The sequence below is a fragment of the Anthonomus grandis genome, chromosome 6 (genome assembly GCF_022605725.1).
Source record: "Anthonomus grandis grandis chromosome 6, icAntGran1.3, whole genome shotgun sequence".
Classification (NCBI taxonomy): domain Eukaryota; kingdom Metazoa; phylum Arthropoda; class Insecta; order Coleoptera; family Curculionidae; genus Anthonomus; species Anthonomus grandis.
The window spans coordinates 4404753-4423285 of NC_065551.1; the positions used below are offsets into that span (position 1 = coordinate 4404753).

Sequence of the window (18533 nt, forward strand, 5' to 3'; positions counted from 1 at the left end):
AACACAAAAATCTCATCCATTCTTCACAAAGTTAGGAAAGGTCACCAATATACAAAATTGACGAAAACAAAGAAAACACACAGTCTATTTTAAATGTTGTGAAACCATGATTGTGTGTTTTCTTTATTTTCGTCAATGAAGTTATTCATTGATGGTAGAACCGGCCCTCAGACGCAAAGTTTTTGTATTTTATTTTAACACTTAAAAGTAAAAGTGCATTAAGTTAAAAAGCAAATTAAATTTCAAATCCAGATCTTGGAGAATTGCTGCCAATCCAACATTGTTGAAGAGCTTGAAACAGCTGATTTCAATTTTGAAACTGATTCCGGCCCTGAAGAACTCTTCGCTGAACCATATTCCCGGTATGCTCTATAGGACTGAGATCAGGTGATTGAGCTGGGAGTCTAAAACACGAATGTTCTGCTCTTCCAAAAAATTTGTATTATTCTAGCTGTGTGTGTGTGTGTGTGTGTGTGTGGACAGGCATATCATGCATCAAAATAAAATTTGCACCAATATTTTAGGCTTATAGAACAACAATAGGTTCTAGAACATTTCTAACGTAGAGGTCTGGTAATAAGAAACGATCCAAAAGAACGAGCTCTTTTCGACTTCGAAGAGAAGTCCGTGAACCTCTTGTGAATATATATCTTATGTGTGTATATCGATTGCTTGTGCCAGGTGTCCTCCATATCCATACTCTTTTAATCTTTTGTAGATGACTAACAACGGATTTTCTACCGCATTTTCTGTAACCAAAAAGCTAGTGGATAAATTGCAAGGAATGTCATTTCTTTTACGCTTGACACACATATTTCCTGCAATAATTAGAAAACACTGTTCTGCAATAGAAGAGAGGCATTATGTAACATTTGCTGATCAGGATACAAACTTGATCAAGATATCTGAAATCCTAGCAAAATATCTATATCAGCCCTCAAATTAAATTTTGGCTCAGCAAGATTCAAATCTGCAGAAATTTTTAAGAGATTTCTATCAAAACTTACATTGGGCAACCTTTCAGTTATCTTTGATAACACCAAACAACTAATTCCTAAACGAAACTGACTGTTATATGATGTTATTACAACATCAACTCTTTTTGTAATGTGGGTTAAATTCTGTTCCACTCCCCTTACCACATGACTTATTCTTGTAGACTGCAACCCTAGTCTTTTACAGAGATCTTTCGATATGAAATTTCCTTGACTACCACTATCCAACAATGCCCTACCAAACACCATAATACCACCATTCTGTATCTTCAAATAAGCGGTTGATAATAGTATTTCCGACATTGGATAAAGCAGCAATAGAGTCCCTTGTATGGATGGTGGCAACATCTTCTGAAGCTAAACAAATCTTTCTATTGGAGCATGGTACACAAGAAATATCAGCAGTCATGCTTCGCTCAAAGTTACCTGTAGAATTTTTACCACCAGCAATACCATTATTATCCGTGACTTCCAAATTTGGCATGGGAAATTCACTCCTATGCAGCAATACATGATGGTCCCTATTACACTTCAAACATTTTTTCTGCTTACATCTCCATGATGGATCATTTCCCTTTAAGTAATTAAAGCAAACCTTATTCTGCTTGGCTCCTTCCAACCTATCAACTACACTTAGTTTGGTAAATTTTCCACAATCATAAATAACATGCTCTCCTCCACACCAACCACATTTATAACCCTCTTCACTTACATTACCTATAGTAGGAACGCTGTGAGGAGGTTTATTTTTTCCTAGAATATGCTGAAAATCTATCAGAAATAACCTTGTTGTCGGATTTCCCATTAACTTCATTTCTTTCTAGGACTTCATATTTATTTTTTAGAAATATATTTAAATCTGACAACTTTGGTAAGTCTTCTTCATTTTTAAATGATTCCCATTCCCTACGTGTGATACTATAAAATGGATTAGTCATAATATAGATCAGCGTTACTCAAAGTGTGCTTTGCGGAGCCCCGGTGCTCCGCGAAACCTCCGGTAGGGCTCCGCCAGCAGTCATAATAAATGAATGCATGTATTAAGGTGGACCCTATAAGAATAAAGTTACCTAAGATAAAAATAAACAACTAAAACGAAACGCCTACTTATAGGTGTTACTGATACATACAGGGTGTTCATTTGAAAACTTCCCCCACGGATTTATCGAAAACCACTGTTTAAAAAAAAAACGCCGAAATACGTCAAAAGGTTTGTCAAGGGGGACAACTTTCTAACCTAAAATTACTTCACCCCCTTTCACACTCTGGCCCCCAGGGTCATCCCCTTAAAAATTTTAAATGGCAAGGGGTATCGAGTAATAGCTTGTTTAAAACGTTTTTTAAAGTCTTTTATTTTGACGTTCGATTTTTTTAAATCGATTCGTTTTCGAGAAAATTGAAAAATCCTTGTTTATCTTAATTTGTTCAGATAGAAAACAAAAACATGAAAATATCAGTTTTTATTTCAATAAGTGTTCAAAATGTTGCCCGTTTTTGGCCAAACAATAATATAGGCGATGGCAGCTGTCGATGATGCGTTGACGAAGTTCATCCAAACTTTCAGGTTGGGGAGTAAACACAATAGATTTCGAATGACCTCATAGGAAAAAGTCTAACGGCGTAATATCAGGAGATCTAGCAGGTTATTCTATAGGCCCCCTTCGCCCTATCCATTTATCTGGAAACTCATCGTCTAGCTATTGCCGAACGGGAAGAACATAGTGAGGAGGAGCGCCGCCTTGCTGCAAATATATTTCAGACGACGAGTTTCCAGATAAATGGATAGAGCGAAGGGGGCCTTTCCAACAGCACTTTTCTACTACTTACAATAGCTACTACTTAATATTATATTAAAATTGACAGGTTAGAACAGCTAGCGCGCAAGGTAAACATTTCGCAAGGGACGGTTAGAGCCAAAAGAATATATCGCCGCTTACGTGCTAACTGAAAAATATTTAATTAGATCCCAAATGACTTAAGCGCTGTTGCTTCACCATGGCTCCAAACAAAAATGTTTTTTTGTATTTACGCATGACGGCAACTTCTTTAATATTAATAATAACTCTTCCGTTTCTTTGGCACTAAACTCTTGAAGAATTGAACATCCGTTTGGGTATATTAACTCAATTTCGCCAATTTTGTAGTTACGTCACTATGGTTCTAAGCCATCGTATTGTTGTGATCCGTTTTCTTACATTTTATGCTTTCCTTGTATTTCTTTACTTAATTAATAAGAACATTTTCTTCTCTCACAGAGAAATTGCTTGCTCTAATTTTTTTCTCCATGTCAGATAAGCAGACCCAAATGGTTTGGCAAGCAGCAAGGCGGCACAAAACACTTTTAAACAAACAACACTTCGGAATTTACGGTATTTTTTGTGTTCAAAAAATACTAATAATCGGCAACAGATAAAAAACAAATAAGTAAATAAATAAATTAATTTTAATGAACAGGTCTTCTTTTTTTTCCTCTTTTTTATGTGGCCATTGCAGACTTTAAATAGAACCTAGTTTAACTAAACTTGTACTGGAACAACACACGAATCTCTGAACTACGTTCAACGAAGAACTGCAGTTTAGTAGAACTTAAGTTGAACCACTGCTTGTACAACCGGGCCTAAGCGTTTGTTAACAGTCTTTCAAGGCCGCTAATATACTCGATATGTCAAAAGGGAAGCTAAAAATTATAAATAATAAATTGATGTCAAATATTTGATATTTGTTTGAGTCATATCGTCGGCCCAATGCCAAAACCATGAATGTGAAAAATCGTGATTTGAAGATATTTGGGTTTGAAGGTTTTGATACTCTGTGAAAATTCAGATTTGTCAGAATAATTTCATTTCTTGGGAGACGTAGGATCTACTTTGACAGTTTATGACTTGCTTATTATTTTTTTCTGTTTATTAGCCCCTACCCTCCAAAATGTCACATTCGTGGATTTGGCATTGCAAAATTTTCTTTCAAATCACTTACTGTACAATAAGAAAACCTAAAGACACAATGATTTTCAATATTTTTATTGATTTGAAATATAAATAAACATGTATATTTTCATTGGGAAACTAGGATAAACTCTAAATCATAATCTATAAATCTAAGAAAACAAAACAACTTAAACTTCCAAATCATTGGCAAAATAAACTATAAAAACGAAAAAGATTTTCTCAAAAAATACTGAAAATACAAAAGGAACTAAATTCATACGCTTAAATGAGCTTGAGTATAAAGTGAAACTTTTGGTCGACCTCGAAATTGTTTCATGCAGTTTATGTCATGAAATTCTTGTTCAAAATCCATTTTGTAAAACACCTTCGTCATGTCCGATTTAAGATAACGAATCCAGCAAACCTTACGCCATGGTATTTTGTTCATCTCAAATTTTTGCGCTGCAAATTCTTTAAAATCATAAACATCATCAAAGCTTCTGCTCCTCACTTCAAATGGGCGTGCTTTCATACGAGCATCTCGTATTACTTGCGCCCAACCTTCAGGAATGTATACAGGAACATGCTTAGCTTTCTGCTCAATTTTGGAATGTATGGAATCGCATTCCATTTCAGTGTGTCCGCTTTCGAAAAATGATCTATGATTTTCAAGCTAGGATGAACAGAAATGAGCTGCATACACATAGCAGCAAAATTTGAATTCTTTTGCTGGCCACCACAGCCATCTGACATCATTCTAACTTCTGGATTAGATCATACGTATTCATAGATACAAGAAGCGATTTCATTTGAACCCCTTTTACCCTGGGTTTCATCCCATAGATAGCAAATGCCATCTTGATCTCCAATATTATAAACTGTCAAGTTATAAACAGCTAACTTGCGCAAGTAAAATAAATATCTGTCCTGCAGATCCTTTTAGAGTTGTGAGTACAGCTTCAAGGTCAAAATTGAATGCTAATAGAGTAGAATTGTTTATTGCTTCCAGTTTATCAGCACTGCGAGCCTTGCGTGCCAATTTTTTTCTTCTCAAGTGTTGCTGGAACGTTTGTTCTTGCGCTTCATTTTCTTCTCCAGTCATATTTTTCTGTGCCAAACATATCTTGCACTGGTTCTTCTTTGGCTTTGGCCACGTTATACTCTTTAAAAACTTGTCTGTATCTTTCGATTGAAACAGAGCGAATATTTTTTTCTTTGCATTGTGATTTGTACATATTGTGCATTATGGACAAGTTTAGGGTAGGGTCCAAATATTTTTTTTACTTGAAGCCCTGCAGTAGTGGGACTCAACTGCAGGAAATGATAAAATGTGATCACCTACCATTTGCAAACAATCCTCAGTTAACTTATTAGCAGGAGTATGTTTGCCACGGCGGTCTTTTTCTATTGTTCCAGTAGAAGATCGTTTTTGTAAAGATATTCTTATAAATGAATCTGTTACATTAAGTGTAGATATGAAAAATTCGCGGCACACTTTATTTTTTTGTCCATAAACGGTAAGAAAATAATTACAGGTGTTCACCCTTCTGGAAGTTTCTATATTTCTGGTGCTTTTTTTTTGTATTTGTTCAACATGATGAATAATGAAAATCCGCTGATCATCTAATGATGAGAGTTGCCGAAATTCTTCATAAATGTTTGACCTATTCTCTTCTGAAACAGATTCGAGGCATTTATGTTTCGCTTTGCCATCACGGACTTGCTGGTTTCTCTATATTTTTAACACTTAAGTATGCCTCTCCTCTAAGTCTTTTTTGTTTTCTGATATTTTTTTCCAAGTTCCAATGTTTTTCTTTTTCCTTTTTAGTGGAAGTTTTTCTGAAATAAAAAGCAATGAGTATTTGCATTTTTAAATATTTTTTTTAACGTACTTGTTTCTTCGCTTGTGTCCTTAGAAGAACTGGAAGAGCTTGAGGATGTAGAGCAAGTGGAGCAACTAGAAGAACTGCTTGTACTATCAGATTCATTTTCAGGATTATAATTATCTGACGACGATGCTCTGTTGTCATAATCACTATCAAATTCAGTTATTACAACATTTTGTTCTTTAACATGAGATAGTGTTTCTTTTTCATCTTCTGGACATTCATCTAAGATAATAAAATTAACTTGGTCAAAAAAATACACCTAAAACAATAATAAAAAAACTACCTGCTATATTATTGATTGTATGATTTTCATTGCTAGCAAGTATTGATTTGGTAGTTGAAACATTTTGAATTTCAGCCAGAGGTAGTATGTCTTCTTGAGCATCGGTGCAAGAAATTGAATCTAAAACAATATCTTGGCTTTCAAAATAATTCACTAATATCAAAAAATATTATCTCTACCTGTTATATTGTTCGGTTTTGGTAGGAGAGTGTCATAAATTTTAATGTCTCCTGCATCGCAGATCACCTAAGAAAAATAAATAAAATTATATTTTCTATTTTGATGCAAAGTCAACCATAATTGGGAGGTGTTATATATGACAGAAAAAGTCATCAGATGTGGCTTAGGTCATTTTTGAATATTCAACATTCGTATATAAGTGAAATAAGCAAAAATGAACTCAAAATACAAAAAAAAAAACCTAAAAAACATTAACAAGACTGTCATCTATTTCAAAGTCTAAATTTTCCCTAAGACCTTCAAGGTCCTCGTTAAAATCTTGCCCTGATTTTGACTTTAAAAAATTATAAAACACTTTAGCATCCTGAGGAACTAGCTTTAATATTTCTTCTAAATCTTTAACTTTTCCTGTAGATAAAGTTTTACCATTGGGCCATAACAGAGACAGCCTAACTTCCTTTAGAGTAGGTTTGCGACCTTTCGTTTTTTTCTCAATGTTTACTTCAGAATAAGATTCATCTAGAATGTTATTTTTCATAAATAAAATTAACGGCTTCTCTCTTTTTAAAAGAATTTCTTGAGTTTTTAACCAACTTATGCCTTGACGATTAATATCATATTTTCTAGTTGTGACAGCTTGTTCCAAATTTTGCACTGAGACGAATTCTTCTTTGGTCATTCTATTTACAAATTTATTTTTATTTCTGCAGGTCTTCACGATACTAATGTAATCTTGTTCTGTGTAAAGTCTTTGCTGGTTCTTTAGGGCACATTACACGTCACCAAAGTGCGAGTCGTTGGGTAGAAACGAATGTCCTGATAGTAAAAACTTTAATCGGATCTCTTCCAAAGAGACATGATTCTGCAATAAGTGTATTAAGAGTAACACTAACTTGATACTCCTATTCTGGCCACCGCACGAGTCTGACCATAAATTAAGTTTAGTTACTGGATGCTTCACATTTTCCATAATAAACTTACCAAGGCACGAGCCAACTTTTTGAGTTCCCCTCCCAGCTTCATGCTCTAGCCATACATTAAAAACTCCCTTACCTGTGCTTCCAACAGCAATACCCAAATTATAAAGATTTAATTGCCTTTTATAGTACACAATACCCGTCGGTATCTTAGGAAGTGGATGCGTCTTTTGTAAATCAAACGTTATAGTTTCTGTATTGGGGTCTTCACAGGAAATTTTTATGTCATTGTTCATCTCTGCACGCAAATCTGCTGCAGTTTTAAGGTGTTTCTCATGGTCTTTTTCTATTTGATTTTTGCCTACGTCAGAAAAGTTGAGCTGGGCCGTATATGTGTCACATGTTTTGCAAGTATCTTTATGCGGCGTTTTAAATCTTAAATTAAAGTTTTTGTAAAATATTTGTTTATACTTTGACAGGCTCACAGGATTATTACATGATTCTTCATACAACGAATACATTTTTCTAAGATTTAATTCGGGACTTAAAAACTTGGATTCGGTTTGCTGTCTGCAATAATGGGATACATAAGTTGGAAAGGAAGCTATATGTCTAATAATTTCTTCAATACATCGTTGATCGATTGCATTTTTCCCTCCACTTTTAGTGCCTCTTTTATCTTTTATTGTCGATTCGCTTTTAAGCTGGTCTAGCGTAATGCGAATGCGATTTTGATTAATTTGCAATGTTTGAAGTATTGTCTTTTTGCAAACTTGTATATCTTCAATAAAGTAAATCCTAGTTTTTGATCTTCTTGAGGTTTCTTTTTTTGTATAGGTCCTTTTTTTATCAATTTCTTTTACACAGGTATTTAGTAAAACACGCCTTCCTTCGAATGTTCCCATGTCCCAATATTGATCAAACAGCTTCTTTCTTGTTTTAACGTCCACTTTTTCTGTGCATTTTTTTACGCATGAACATCAAATACTTTTGGTTTAACAGTAACGTTTTTCGCAGTTATGTATCTTTGGTTCTTGTTGCAAAAATTTTTTCTGTCTTCTCTTGTTTGAAATTCATTTTTTCTTTTTCTTTCGCGCCTCTTTCTTCCTTTAACGGAATCATTGCCTTGATTTATGCCTCCAACTTGTAATACATCTTGTTTATCTGAACTGCTATCGGATGGTACGTTTTCACTTTCTGATGGCTGAAAGGGATCTTCATCACTAGATAAAGGCGTGTTACAGATATTATCACTTCTTCGGTATGAGAAACGTTAATAATTTCCTCATGAAGCAGAGTGGAGGATGGGTCCTGTAGCCTGGAATTAAAATACTTTTTCGCACTTTCGGGACGAAAAGTGCGCTTTTCGTCCCGTATAATCGGGACTAAAGTGCTACTTTTCATACCTAGGGATTAAAAGCAAAAGAACCTTGAAAAAAGGGACTAAGTGACAGTGAAAGTGAAATAAAAAGGTGTCTTTTTTTATTTGACATGTTTTGATAGGGTTCCTTAATTTTCTTTATTTTTTTCAATATTTTTTTGGAAAAAATTATTCAGAAGTGCGAAAAATAGTATATAAATTTGTGACTAAACTGTCTTTTTATCCCTCGACGAATTGTATCCCTCCCTTCAGCCTTCGGTCGGGATACAAACTTTTCGCCGCGGGATAAAAAGTTACACTTTAGTCCCTTAATATATAAAGTACTATATTTTTAAACATAAATAGTCTAGCTTAAACCTTGCATTGGTATGTCAATGTCACTTTCAGATAAGGTACCATACTGGTTCATACTAGTTGACGGTAGATCTGTCGAAACTTGATTTTCAGAGATTAAATACCTCTGATCATTATCAATAGGGCTGGGAAGTGGATCAGCCTTTAACATATCTAAGATCTTTTGAGCCCTAGACATCTTTACGCTAAATAAAATTTACGCAAACTAAATTTTAACTTATTCGGTATTAATCGTTTTTCAAAAATGGTCTATTACACATATGTGGGTTAAACCATTTATGCAAAATTCTTTACCGGCTGATACTCGGTTTGTGGGTTAACACATTGTTACATAGATGGCACTAGGGGTGTCTGGTTATTCATTCCTAACCATTTTTGCTTTTCGTTAATCGTCATCTAAGCTGCGTTTTGCGAGGAAAATGTTATTTTTTAGCAATTTGTGGGTTAAACGGTTTTTGCATAACACCGTCCAATTATTATTACCTTAGTTCCATTTTGGTCCATACATTGCTTATCACTTTCATGTTTAGACCTAACGCTATCCATTATTTTTTGTGTTCTAGATGTCACGTTTATCATTTTATAATTGATTTTTTACTACTCAGAATCTATACACGAATGTTACAAAGTATACCATACACTAACAATGTCAAAACAACGAATGTACCACATTCACTGACTTGAAACTTTTAATGCAAGGCCAAAACCATGAAAGTGTCACATTCACGATACGCGCGTTGCGACAGTCGAATCAGTGTTGCCAGGTCCAACATTTTTATTTCCCTAGAAGAATCTGAAAAAATTCCCTAGATTTTCCCTAGATATATAATTGGCTATATTATATTGACAAATTAAAACAATTTTTATTTACAAATCCTTTAATTAGGTATATACTTATTTTAAAATACAGATGTAAGAATAAAAACTGCTAATACATATAATACAGCTTAAAAACTAATAAACTAATACTTAAATGCGTTTTTCAATTAAAAATAAAATGTCTTCTCAGCAAAAAAAATATATACTTAAAAAAATTAATTAATTAATATTTAATTATACAAAAATAATGTTTAATTTTTTATTTCTTTAATCGTTATAAATTTGGTCATTTAGAATTGCGACCATTTCTTTCGGAATTACAAATTCAAATCAAGTATTTTTTGTTAAATTTTTAGAATGCATTATGCCCGTTAATGTTTTTGTTGATAGGCGGTTACGTATTTTTGATTTATTTAAATTAATTTCCGAAAAAATCCGTTCTACTGTAGCGCTAGAATGCGGCAAACAAAGTAGACTGAACACAAAATTGCATAAATTGGGAAATATGGGATCATTATCTCCGCCTTTAAATTTGCTAACTGCTATCCAAAAATCTACCAAACTTTCATTCTCAAGTGTATGCAATTCTACATTTTATAGTTCACGCCACTCTCGATCTAAGTCATTTATTGTGTCTTGTTTGACTAAATTAGGAAACAGCATTCCCAATGGAGCAATATTATATTTTTTATCAACCACTGATTTAGGATCGAGCAAATTTAATTGTTTTATTATTTTTGGAGGCTGATCTTTAAAATTAAATCTTTTTAAAATTTGCTCATATCTTTCAATAAGTAAAGCCAAATAGTGTTTCCTAAAATTCAATAACTCACCAGCCTGCATTTTATGTCAATTATTTTGGATTTTAGCAGTGACTATCCCCCCAAGGTATAAATCTTCTATTTTCATAAAATTACGGGGATTTTTACAATCTATGTTTTCGATATCTGTTGAATTAATATATTCACTTTTTAAATAACAACCTAATATTGTCTTTAAAATGGTACAAACTCTTTGGTATAGAAAAGGTATTTTATTATTTTCCGATTGCATCTCTAAATTTAAGCTATTGAAAAGTGGTAAGCTAAAATCTAAAAATTCTAAATACATTAAAAAAGAAGGGTTTCGTAAGTTATTTAAAATTTGTTCAGCATTTTGTATTTTGTCAAGTAAATGTGCATTAGTAAAATATAACACCAGGTCATTATATTGCTCTATAAGTCTTTTTACGAGAGCAAGAAGAGATAACCATCTGGTTTGGCTGGGGTGTATGATTTTATGGGGTTTAATTTCCAAATATTTCTGGAAAGTCGTTAAGTCAGCCTGTCTTTTAAAACTATTTTTTAAAAATGACTATATATATCTAGCGGTATTTTTAATAAAGGAGGGCAGTTTCTCACATGCATAATTTGCACACAATGCAAATGAGTAACAAATACACCTCATTATAAATAGGTTTGGGATGTCAACTTTAAATAATACAGATAGAGAATGGCGCGAACCCATCATAACACTTGCCCCATCTGCCGCAAAACCAGTCATATTGTCTTTATATGGAATATTACTTTCTATAAGGAAACTCGATACAGCGGCATATAGGGCATCAGCAGTTGCTAGCGGCACTTGCAGTAAGCCCAAAAAGAGAGCAACCACATTGTTTTTTTCTTTATCAAACAGCCTGACTACCATAGCCAGGTGTTTAATATCCCCTTGATCCGTACATTCGTCCAATATAAGCGAAAATTTAGTTTTTTCTTAAAATATCTAATAACTTCTCAAAACAGTATTTTCCGGTGACGTTTTTAACTATTCGAGTTGCTTTAGTTCTTCCGCATGTAACTTTTTTTGCAATATCGGAGTCGCGATTTAGCTTTGCTACATGATCTAATGCATTAAAAGAAATATTATGCTCCACTGCATAAGATGCTAACCTAATTTCAGCCTCCTTAACCTTTTGATTTAATGATAGTTTTTGCTGTAATGTAGGCATATTAGACAAAGGTTGCTGCCTGGTTAACCCCTTCGAATTTTCCTTATGTTTTTTTCCCTTGGAGTGTTTTTCTATTTCTGACTTACCACATACAAAGTCTTTATTGCACGCCTTACAATTGTTAATTTATATTTGTTTTTCTATTTGTAATTTGGGAGCACTTGATTGGGTACACTTGAATAATGAGATAGATTAATAACACATTATAATTATTTTATTACTTGCTTTATTCTCCATAAGTGCAAGTCATACCAACAACCCAACCTACAACTACTAAACATCAGTTGTCTTTTGTCAATGTCTGACAAGCCATAAATAGGCAATTTCAAAGTATACTCTGGTTATATACCGGACATCTCCCTTTTTTATAAAATTAAAAAAATAAACATTCTTATCCTGATTAACTTACAGTACTACATCCTTAAAGATCTAACCTAGTAGGTGCTCTAACTAATCTACCTCTACGAGTAACCACAGGATTTAAATTTTTTTCTTCTTTATCCTCACTTTCTGCACTATACATCTCAGTGTCTTCTGACTCATTTTCACTTTCATTCCCTAGTTCACTTTCACTTAACTCTAAGAAACACTTTTTGTTTTTACCTTCATCCCCCTCATTGTCTGAGAAGAACCTAATCGATTTATATTCATCTTTCACCCCTATATCTTTAGTATCTAGGCACAACTTTTATAAAAATCCTATTTCTAATAAATATAGAGCCGGAATCAGTTTTTACTTGATATGACCTGTCTCTAAGTTTTTGGACAACCCTACCAGGCACCCAAATACCTTTAGGCTTTAATTGAATTACAACTTTGGTATTAGGCAAAATGTCTGGTAACTCTTTAACTCCTGGCCTATTATAATTATTGTACTGTGCCTGTTGTGTTTTTTCCAAAAACTTAGTATAAATCTTAGTATCTATTACATATGGTTTTAAGGTTTGCTCAGTGACAGGAATAGTTGTTCTTAGATTTCTCGACATTAATAAGTTTGCTGGAGAAACATTGTCAAAAATTGGCATATTTCTATAATACAGCAAAGCTAAATAGATATCTTTCTTTTCCTCTAAGACCTTTTTAAACATATTTTTAGATCTAACAAGATGAGTAAATTCCCATTCTTTAGTAAATCTTTTAAATATTTCTGACATGAACTGAGGTCCACCATCAGAAATAACTATTCTGGGAATCCCATGTCGGGAAAATATTGACTTCATTATTTGTACTACTGTAGAGCTATAAGTGTCAAAATTTAACTTTTCTATTTCAATATATTTTGAATAATAATCAATTAAAAGTAAATATTTTTCACCATACAGCTCAAACAAGTCACAACCTACTTTATTCCATGGGATTAAGGGTATATTATGACATATTAAGGGTTCAGGAGTTTGGGATTTAGAATGTTTTTGACATACATAGCATGATTCATTTTTTTGTTTAATATCATTAGACATTGTGGGCCAATAAATTGAACCTTTAGCTAAGTCCAAACACTTTTTAACACCCAAATAGTTATAGTGTACTTTGTTTAACATTTCACTGTGCAAACTTTTAGGTATTACTAGACAATTTCCTTTTAAAATCAAATTTTTATGCAAAGTGAACTCATCTCTGAATTTAAAATAGGGTTTTATACACTCCCTGACTTTTTTAATTGAATTGGGCCACCCATTTAAAATAACAGTTGTTAATTCCTGTAGAGTTTTATCACTTAAAGTCATTTTTTCAATTTCATTTAATTTTCCTTCTGTAACATTTATTTCCGACACTACAAGACATACTTGTGCCTGCATTTCATTATCAAAATTATCATAACTTTTGTCTTAAATATAAGCCCTTGATAAAGTATCTGCTATAATAAGTTTTTTGCCTGGCTTATAGTATACTTCTAAATCATATTTTTGTACCTGTAATAACATTCTTTGAAGTCTAGGAGGGCACTTATTTAAAGGCTTTTTAAAAATTGTTATTAAAGGCTGGTGATCTGTCTCCACTTTAACTTTTTTCCCAAAGATATATTCATGAAACCTGTTTAAACCAAAGCATATTGCTGCCATTTCTTTTTCAATTTGCGCATATCTTTCTTGGGTTTCAGTTAAAGCTTTGGAGGCAAATGCACACGGTAAGTTATTTTGAAGCAAAACTGCTCCTACCCCTGACTTTGAACTGTCTACAGAAATTACTGTTTCTTTTTGTATATCAAAAAATTGTAAGACTGGACTTGACGTTAAGATATTTTTTAAATTCTCAAATGCTTTTTGCTGCAAAGATCCCCATGTAAAGATTACATCTGTTTTCAGTTATGCTCTTAAAGGCTCTGAATTTGTTGAAAAATTAGGAATAAATTTACTAACATAAGTAAGCATTCCCAAAGCCCTCTGAACATCCTCTTTGCATGTAGGTGTTATCAATTGCTTTATTGCTGCTAATTTTGACTCATCTAACGACACTCCATCACCTGAAATTTGGTGTCCCATGTACTTTATATTAGATTTACCTAAATGACACTTTTCCAGATTAAATTTAATATTATTAGATTTTGCAGTTTCTAGGACCTTTATCAACCTCAGATCATGTTCTAATTTATCTTTTCCAAAAATTACCAAGTCATCAATATAAATTCCTGTCCCTTCACAACCTTGAAATATTTCCCGAAACTTATGTTGAAAAACCTCAGGTGCAGACTTTATTCCATATGATAATCTCAGAAATTTATACCGCCCAAATGGCGTGCCAAACACACAAAGATCTGTACTTTCTTTGTCAAGAGCAATTTGGTAAAACCCACAAGTTGCATCTAATGTAGAAAAAACCTTGGCACCAGCCATTTTAGCTGTAATCTCTTCCAGCGTTGGAATTAAACATTGTTCCCTCTGTATGCTTTCATTCAGATCTTTTTTTTTTTTTTACCATTTGGTTTTCTAGCTATAACTAGAGCATTAACCCAGTCAGTTGCTCCTTCCACTTTTTTAATTATTTTTTGTTTTTCAAGTTCCACTAAGCTTTCTTTTAATTTTGGTAGCAGTGGGAGAGCTACTCTTCTTGTGGCATGAACAACTGGCTGTGCATTTTCTTTTAATTTTATGTGATATTTACCTGGTAAACAACCTATACCCTCAAAATTTTCTTTATATTTATCTAATAAGTCTTTATACTCATTATTTTCACTTTTTAAAGATTCTATCTTTTTTATAATTCCTAGATTTATGCAAGAGGACAAGCCCAAAATAGCCTGTGTATTACTTTCTACAATATAAAACTCCAATTTAAACATTTTATTATTTTTCTTGCAACTTAATTCACATATGCCTACTACTTTTAGATTGTCCCCTGTGTATGACCTAAGCCTGCAATTTGTAGTTTTTATTGGTATATTAAATAGTCCTAAGTGTTTTAAGTTGTCTAAAGATAATACATTACACATTGCACCTGTGTCAACTTTTAATTTAAATTTATGATTATTTACAAACAGATCTGTAAACCATTCATTTTCTGACATGCAATTTTTATTTTCCCTACTTTCTATTGCATCAATGTACAAAAATGCATCTATGTAATTTCTTTCATTAATTTCTACTACAGAATTAATCTCGTTTTCCTCTGTTACCTCATGTACTGATGTAGAATTTTTACATACTACTGAGAAATGATTTTTCTTTTTGCATTTTAAACAAAATTTGCCATAAGCTGGACAATTATTTAAAGTGTGAGTTCTACCACATTTAGTACATGAAATAACTTTTTTACCTAGACTAGCTCCATGGTGAAGTTGTTCCTGCTTCTGGTTTTGTTTTTGTCCATTTCTTGAGCCCTGCTTATTTTGAAGTCTTGTCTCAAATCTCGCTCTGTTATGAATATCATTAATATCCTTGAATGTATCTTCAGACTGCATCTCCCGGCTCTGCTCCTTGGCAAATTCCAAAATTTTGCACTGCTCGATTACTTGGTCTAAAGTTAAAGTGTCATCCTGTAGAAGCTTTTCCCTGAGCTCGTTACTCCGAACTCCACAGATAACCATACACTTAATTAGACCCTCCTCCAAGGCATCAAATTTACATTTTTGTGCCTGTTCTTTCAAAGCAACTATGAACTGCTCTAGGGTTTGCCCTGCCTGTTGCCTCCTGGTAAAAAATATATAACGTTCATAGGATAAATTTACCTTAGGTTTGAAATGCATCTCAAATTTGCTGAGCAGAGGCTGTAACTTGTCTTTTTCTTCTTGGCCAAATGAGAAGGTACTAAAAATGTTAAATCCTTCTTTGCCCACATAGTGTAAAAGTTGGGCACACGGTACTTCTTCTGACTTTTTAGTGACTTCTGAAGCCTTTAAGTAATTCTCAAATCTGCTTCGCCATATTCTCCAATTTTCCGCAACATTCCCTTGCATCCGCATTGGAGAAATACCTCGGCTGTCACCCATATTAGCTTATTTTATTACGAACTTGGGGCCAACTGGGGTATGGCCATGCGGTTTCCCTACCTCCAAACTTAATTTTGCTTTTTACCGGACTGCGCCATGTTAATTTATATTTGTTTTTCTACTTGTAATTTGGGAGCACTTGATTGGGTACACTTGAATAATGAGATAGATTAATAACACATTATAATTATTTTATTACTTGCTTTATTCTCCATAAGTGCAAGTCATACCAACAACCCAACCTACAACTACTAAACATCAGTTGTCTTTTGTCAATGTCTGACAAGCCATAAATAGGCAATTTCAAAGTATACTCTGGTTGTATACCTGACAACAATAGCCAAAAGTAGACCCTTTCTTACTTTTTGTAAGCCAGTTCCTAATCCGCTCATCTTGTTCCCACTTATCTTGGTAATGTTGTATATAGGTTTTTTTTCTCTTTTTTACTACCCTTGGCATCTCCGATGCTGAATCCGAATCACTAGAGCTAAACGAAATCTGGCGAGATGTTAAAGCCATTATAATTTGCTGTTTTAGCTTTAGAATAAAATAAAATTTACATTAATTTTAGCAACAAACAATTTTTGGTTTACATACCTGCAAGTCCTGCAACTCTGACACTTAACAATATAATAATAAGACAAATGTAAAATATTACTCGTAAAAAACGACGCACCACTTTAAAAAATAATTACTTATACAACTCACAACGCCTTGATGCTTGATGATTTGTTCTAATAAAAAACCCGACGAAATCACGAAAATAATACTGTCGATCGCTTGGGTAAATTTCCCCGAGAGTTTGGGAATCCCCGAACCCTCTGTGAACTGTCACCACTTACCGGGACGGCTCTTTTTAAAGGCGCACATACACTGCAATTTTAATGTCCAGTTAAACCGTTCGTGTAAAATTATTCGGTCAAAATTGCATTTTGTATGTGCAAAATGCGTATGGGCAATTTCTGTAATATTAAAATACGTACCTAGATATAATTATTTTACCGGAATTTTACCTAAAAAAAAAATCCTTAGATTATTAAAAATTTCCCTTTTTCCCAGAGGCAACCAACTTTTCCCTAGATTTCGGAAAATTCCCTAGCAATGGCAACCCTGAGTCGGATACAAACTAAAACGGCCCACAGACGATGCAATTTGTTGGACTACCGATCGTACAACAAGTTGCACTGTAAATCGTATAGACAGATCGTACAAAATTTTGCCCACAGACTTGCAAAAATTCCAAGCGATCGGTAGTACAACTAGTTTAGTATGTATTATTTCACCATGGCACCAACTATCTCAAAAAAGACTATGGCTGCTTTAGTAGTCGCGTTGTTTTCGGATGATACTAATGAAGTGAAAAAAAGAAAAGGCTGTGGTGTAAAAAATGGTTAATTAAAAGGCATATTTATTCACATATGAATTTACTTAATGAACTACGCGCCACAGAACCAATAGATTTCAAGAATTATTTACGAATGGACGACGATTCATTCAATATATTATTAGAGTTAGTACGGCCAGCAATTACGAAACAAAATATAGTCATGAGAGATGCAATTAGTGCGGAAGAAAGATTAACTGTTACTTTGAGATATTTGGCTACTGGAAATTCCTATGAAGACCTTAAATTCAGTACAGCTATATCACCTCAGTCCATAGGTCAAATCATTCGTGAAACCTGCCGAGCTATTTATGAATCACTAAAAAGAGAATACTTGAAGGTAGGTAAAGCCATGACAAAGTTGGAAACAGAGCATTTATTTTTATATTAAGCTCAAATAACATTATATCAAAACATTCAAAAAGGAAAAATATTCAACTTTGTACTACATGTTTTTCTGAAAACCAAATTTACATAAAACAAAAAAAAACATTTGCATGAAAATAAAGAATCATTCATTGTAGTCACTGGGTTCGAAATGATTAATATAGTTTCTGATATCTGACGTTGTATTAGAATGTTTGGTAAACGTAGGATTTTGGACCTGAAGTGTATGATAGGTGTATTCCTGTGGGGTTGTAGTAACACTTTGAGAATGTTGTGCTATATATGGACGTGAGTTTGTATTGTTAAATTGTGTGAAAGAATATGAAGTGTTTTGAGTAGTCGGGTTACTGCAATAAACAACAGCATCTTCTGCGAGTTTTCCCATTCTCGCATAAAACATCATTTTATGCGAGCAATTGCATAATCATTCTCATTTTCATCATTATTTGTATCTCTAATCAACGCAGTATGAGCTAAATCCATCAAACGCTGTTTTTTTAGTTCACTTTCATTAATCGTCTTAGAAATTGTTCTCTTTTGATATTTGGCAATGGTTTTGCAGGATAAAGTTGTACTAGATAGTGGTGTTGAGGTAGTCTTC

General features: G+C 33.4%; 1 protein-coding gene across 16 annotated transcripts in view; it reads right to left on the minus strand.

Moving 5' to 3' along the window:
* Window positions 1-18533, minus strand: part of LOC126737850 (zinc finger CCHC domain-containing protein 10-like) — a 621641-nt gene that overhangs the window by 587843 nt on the left and 15265 nt on the right. For 11 of the 16 annotated variants that reach the window (XR_007661132.1, XR_007661131.1, XR_007661133.1 and 8 more), the window contains 4 exons: window positions 6274-6340; window positions 6095-6214; window positions 5815-6033; window positions 4000-5761 (listed from right to left, as the gene is read on the minus strand). Coding sequence is in view for 1 of the 16 variants with exons in the window: in XM_050442920.1 (XP_050298877.1) it covers window positions 5670-5761; window positions 5815-6033; window positions 6095-6214; window positions 6274-6340; window positions 9410-9505 (594 nt within the window). In the remaining 15 variants the exon portion in view is untranslated. Of the gene's footprint in view, window positions 1-3999; window positions 5762-5814; window positions 6034-6094; window positions 6215-6273; window positions 9390-9409; window positions 9699-11821; window positions 16742-18533 lie in introns of those variants that run through there. The other 5 variants (XR_007661125.1, XR_007661124.1, XR_007661126.1 and 2 more) reach the window with 5 other exon arrangements.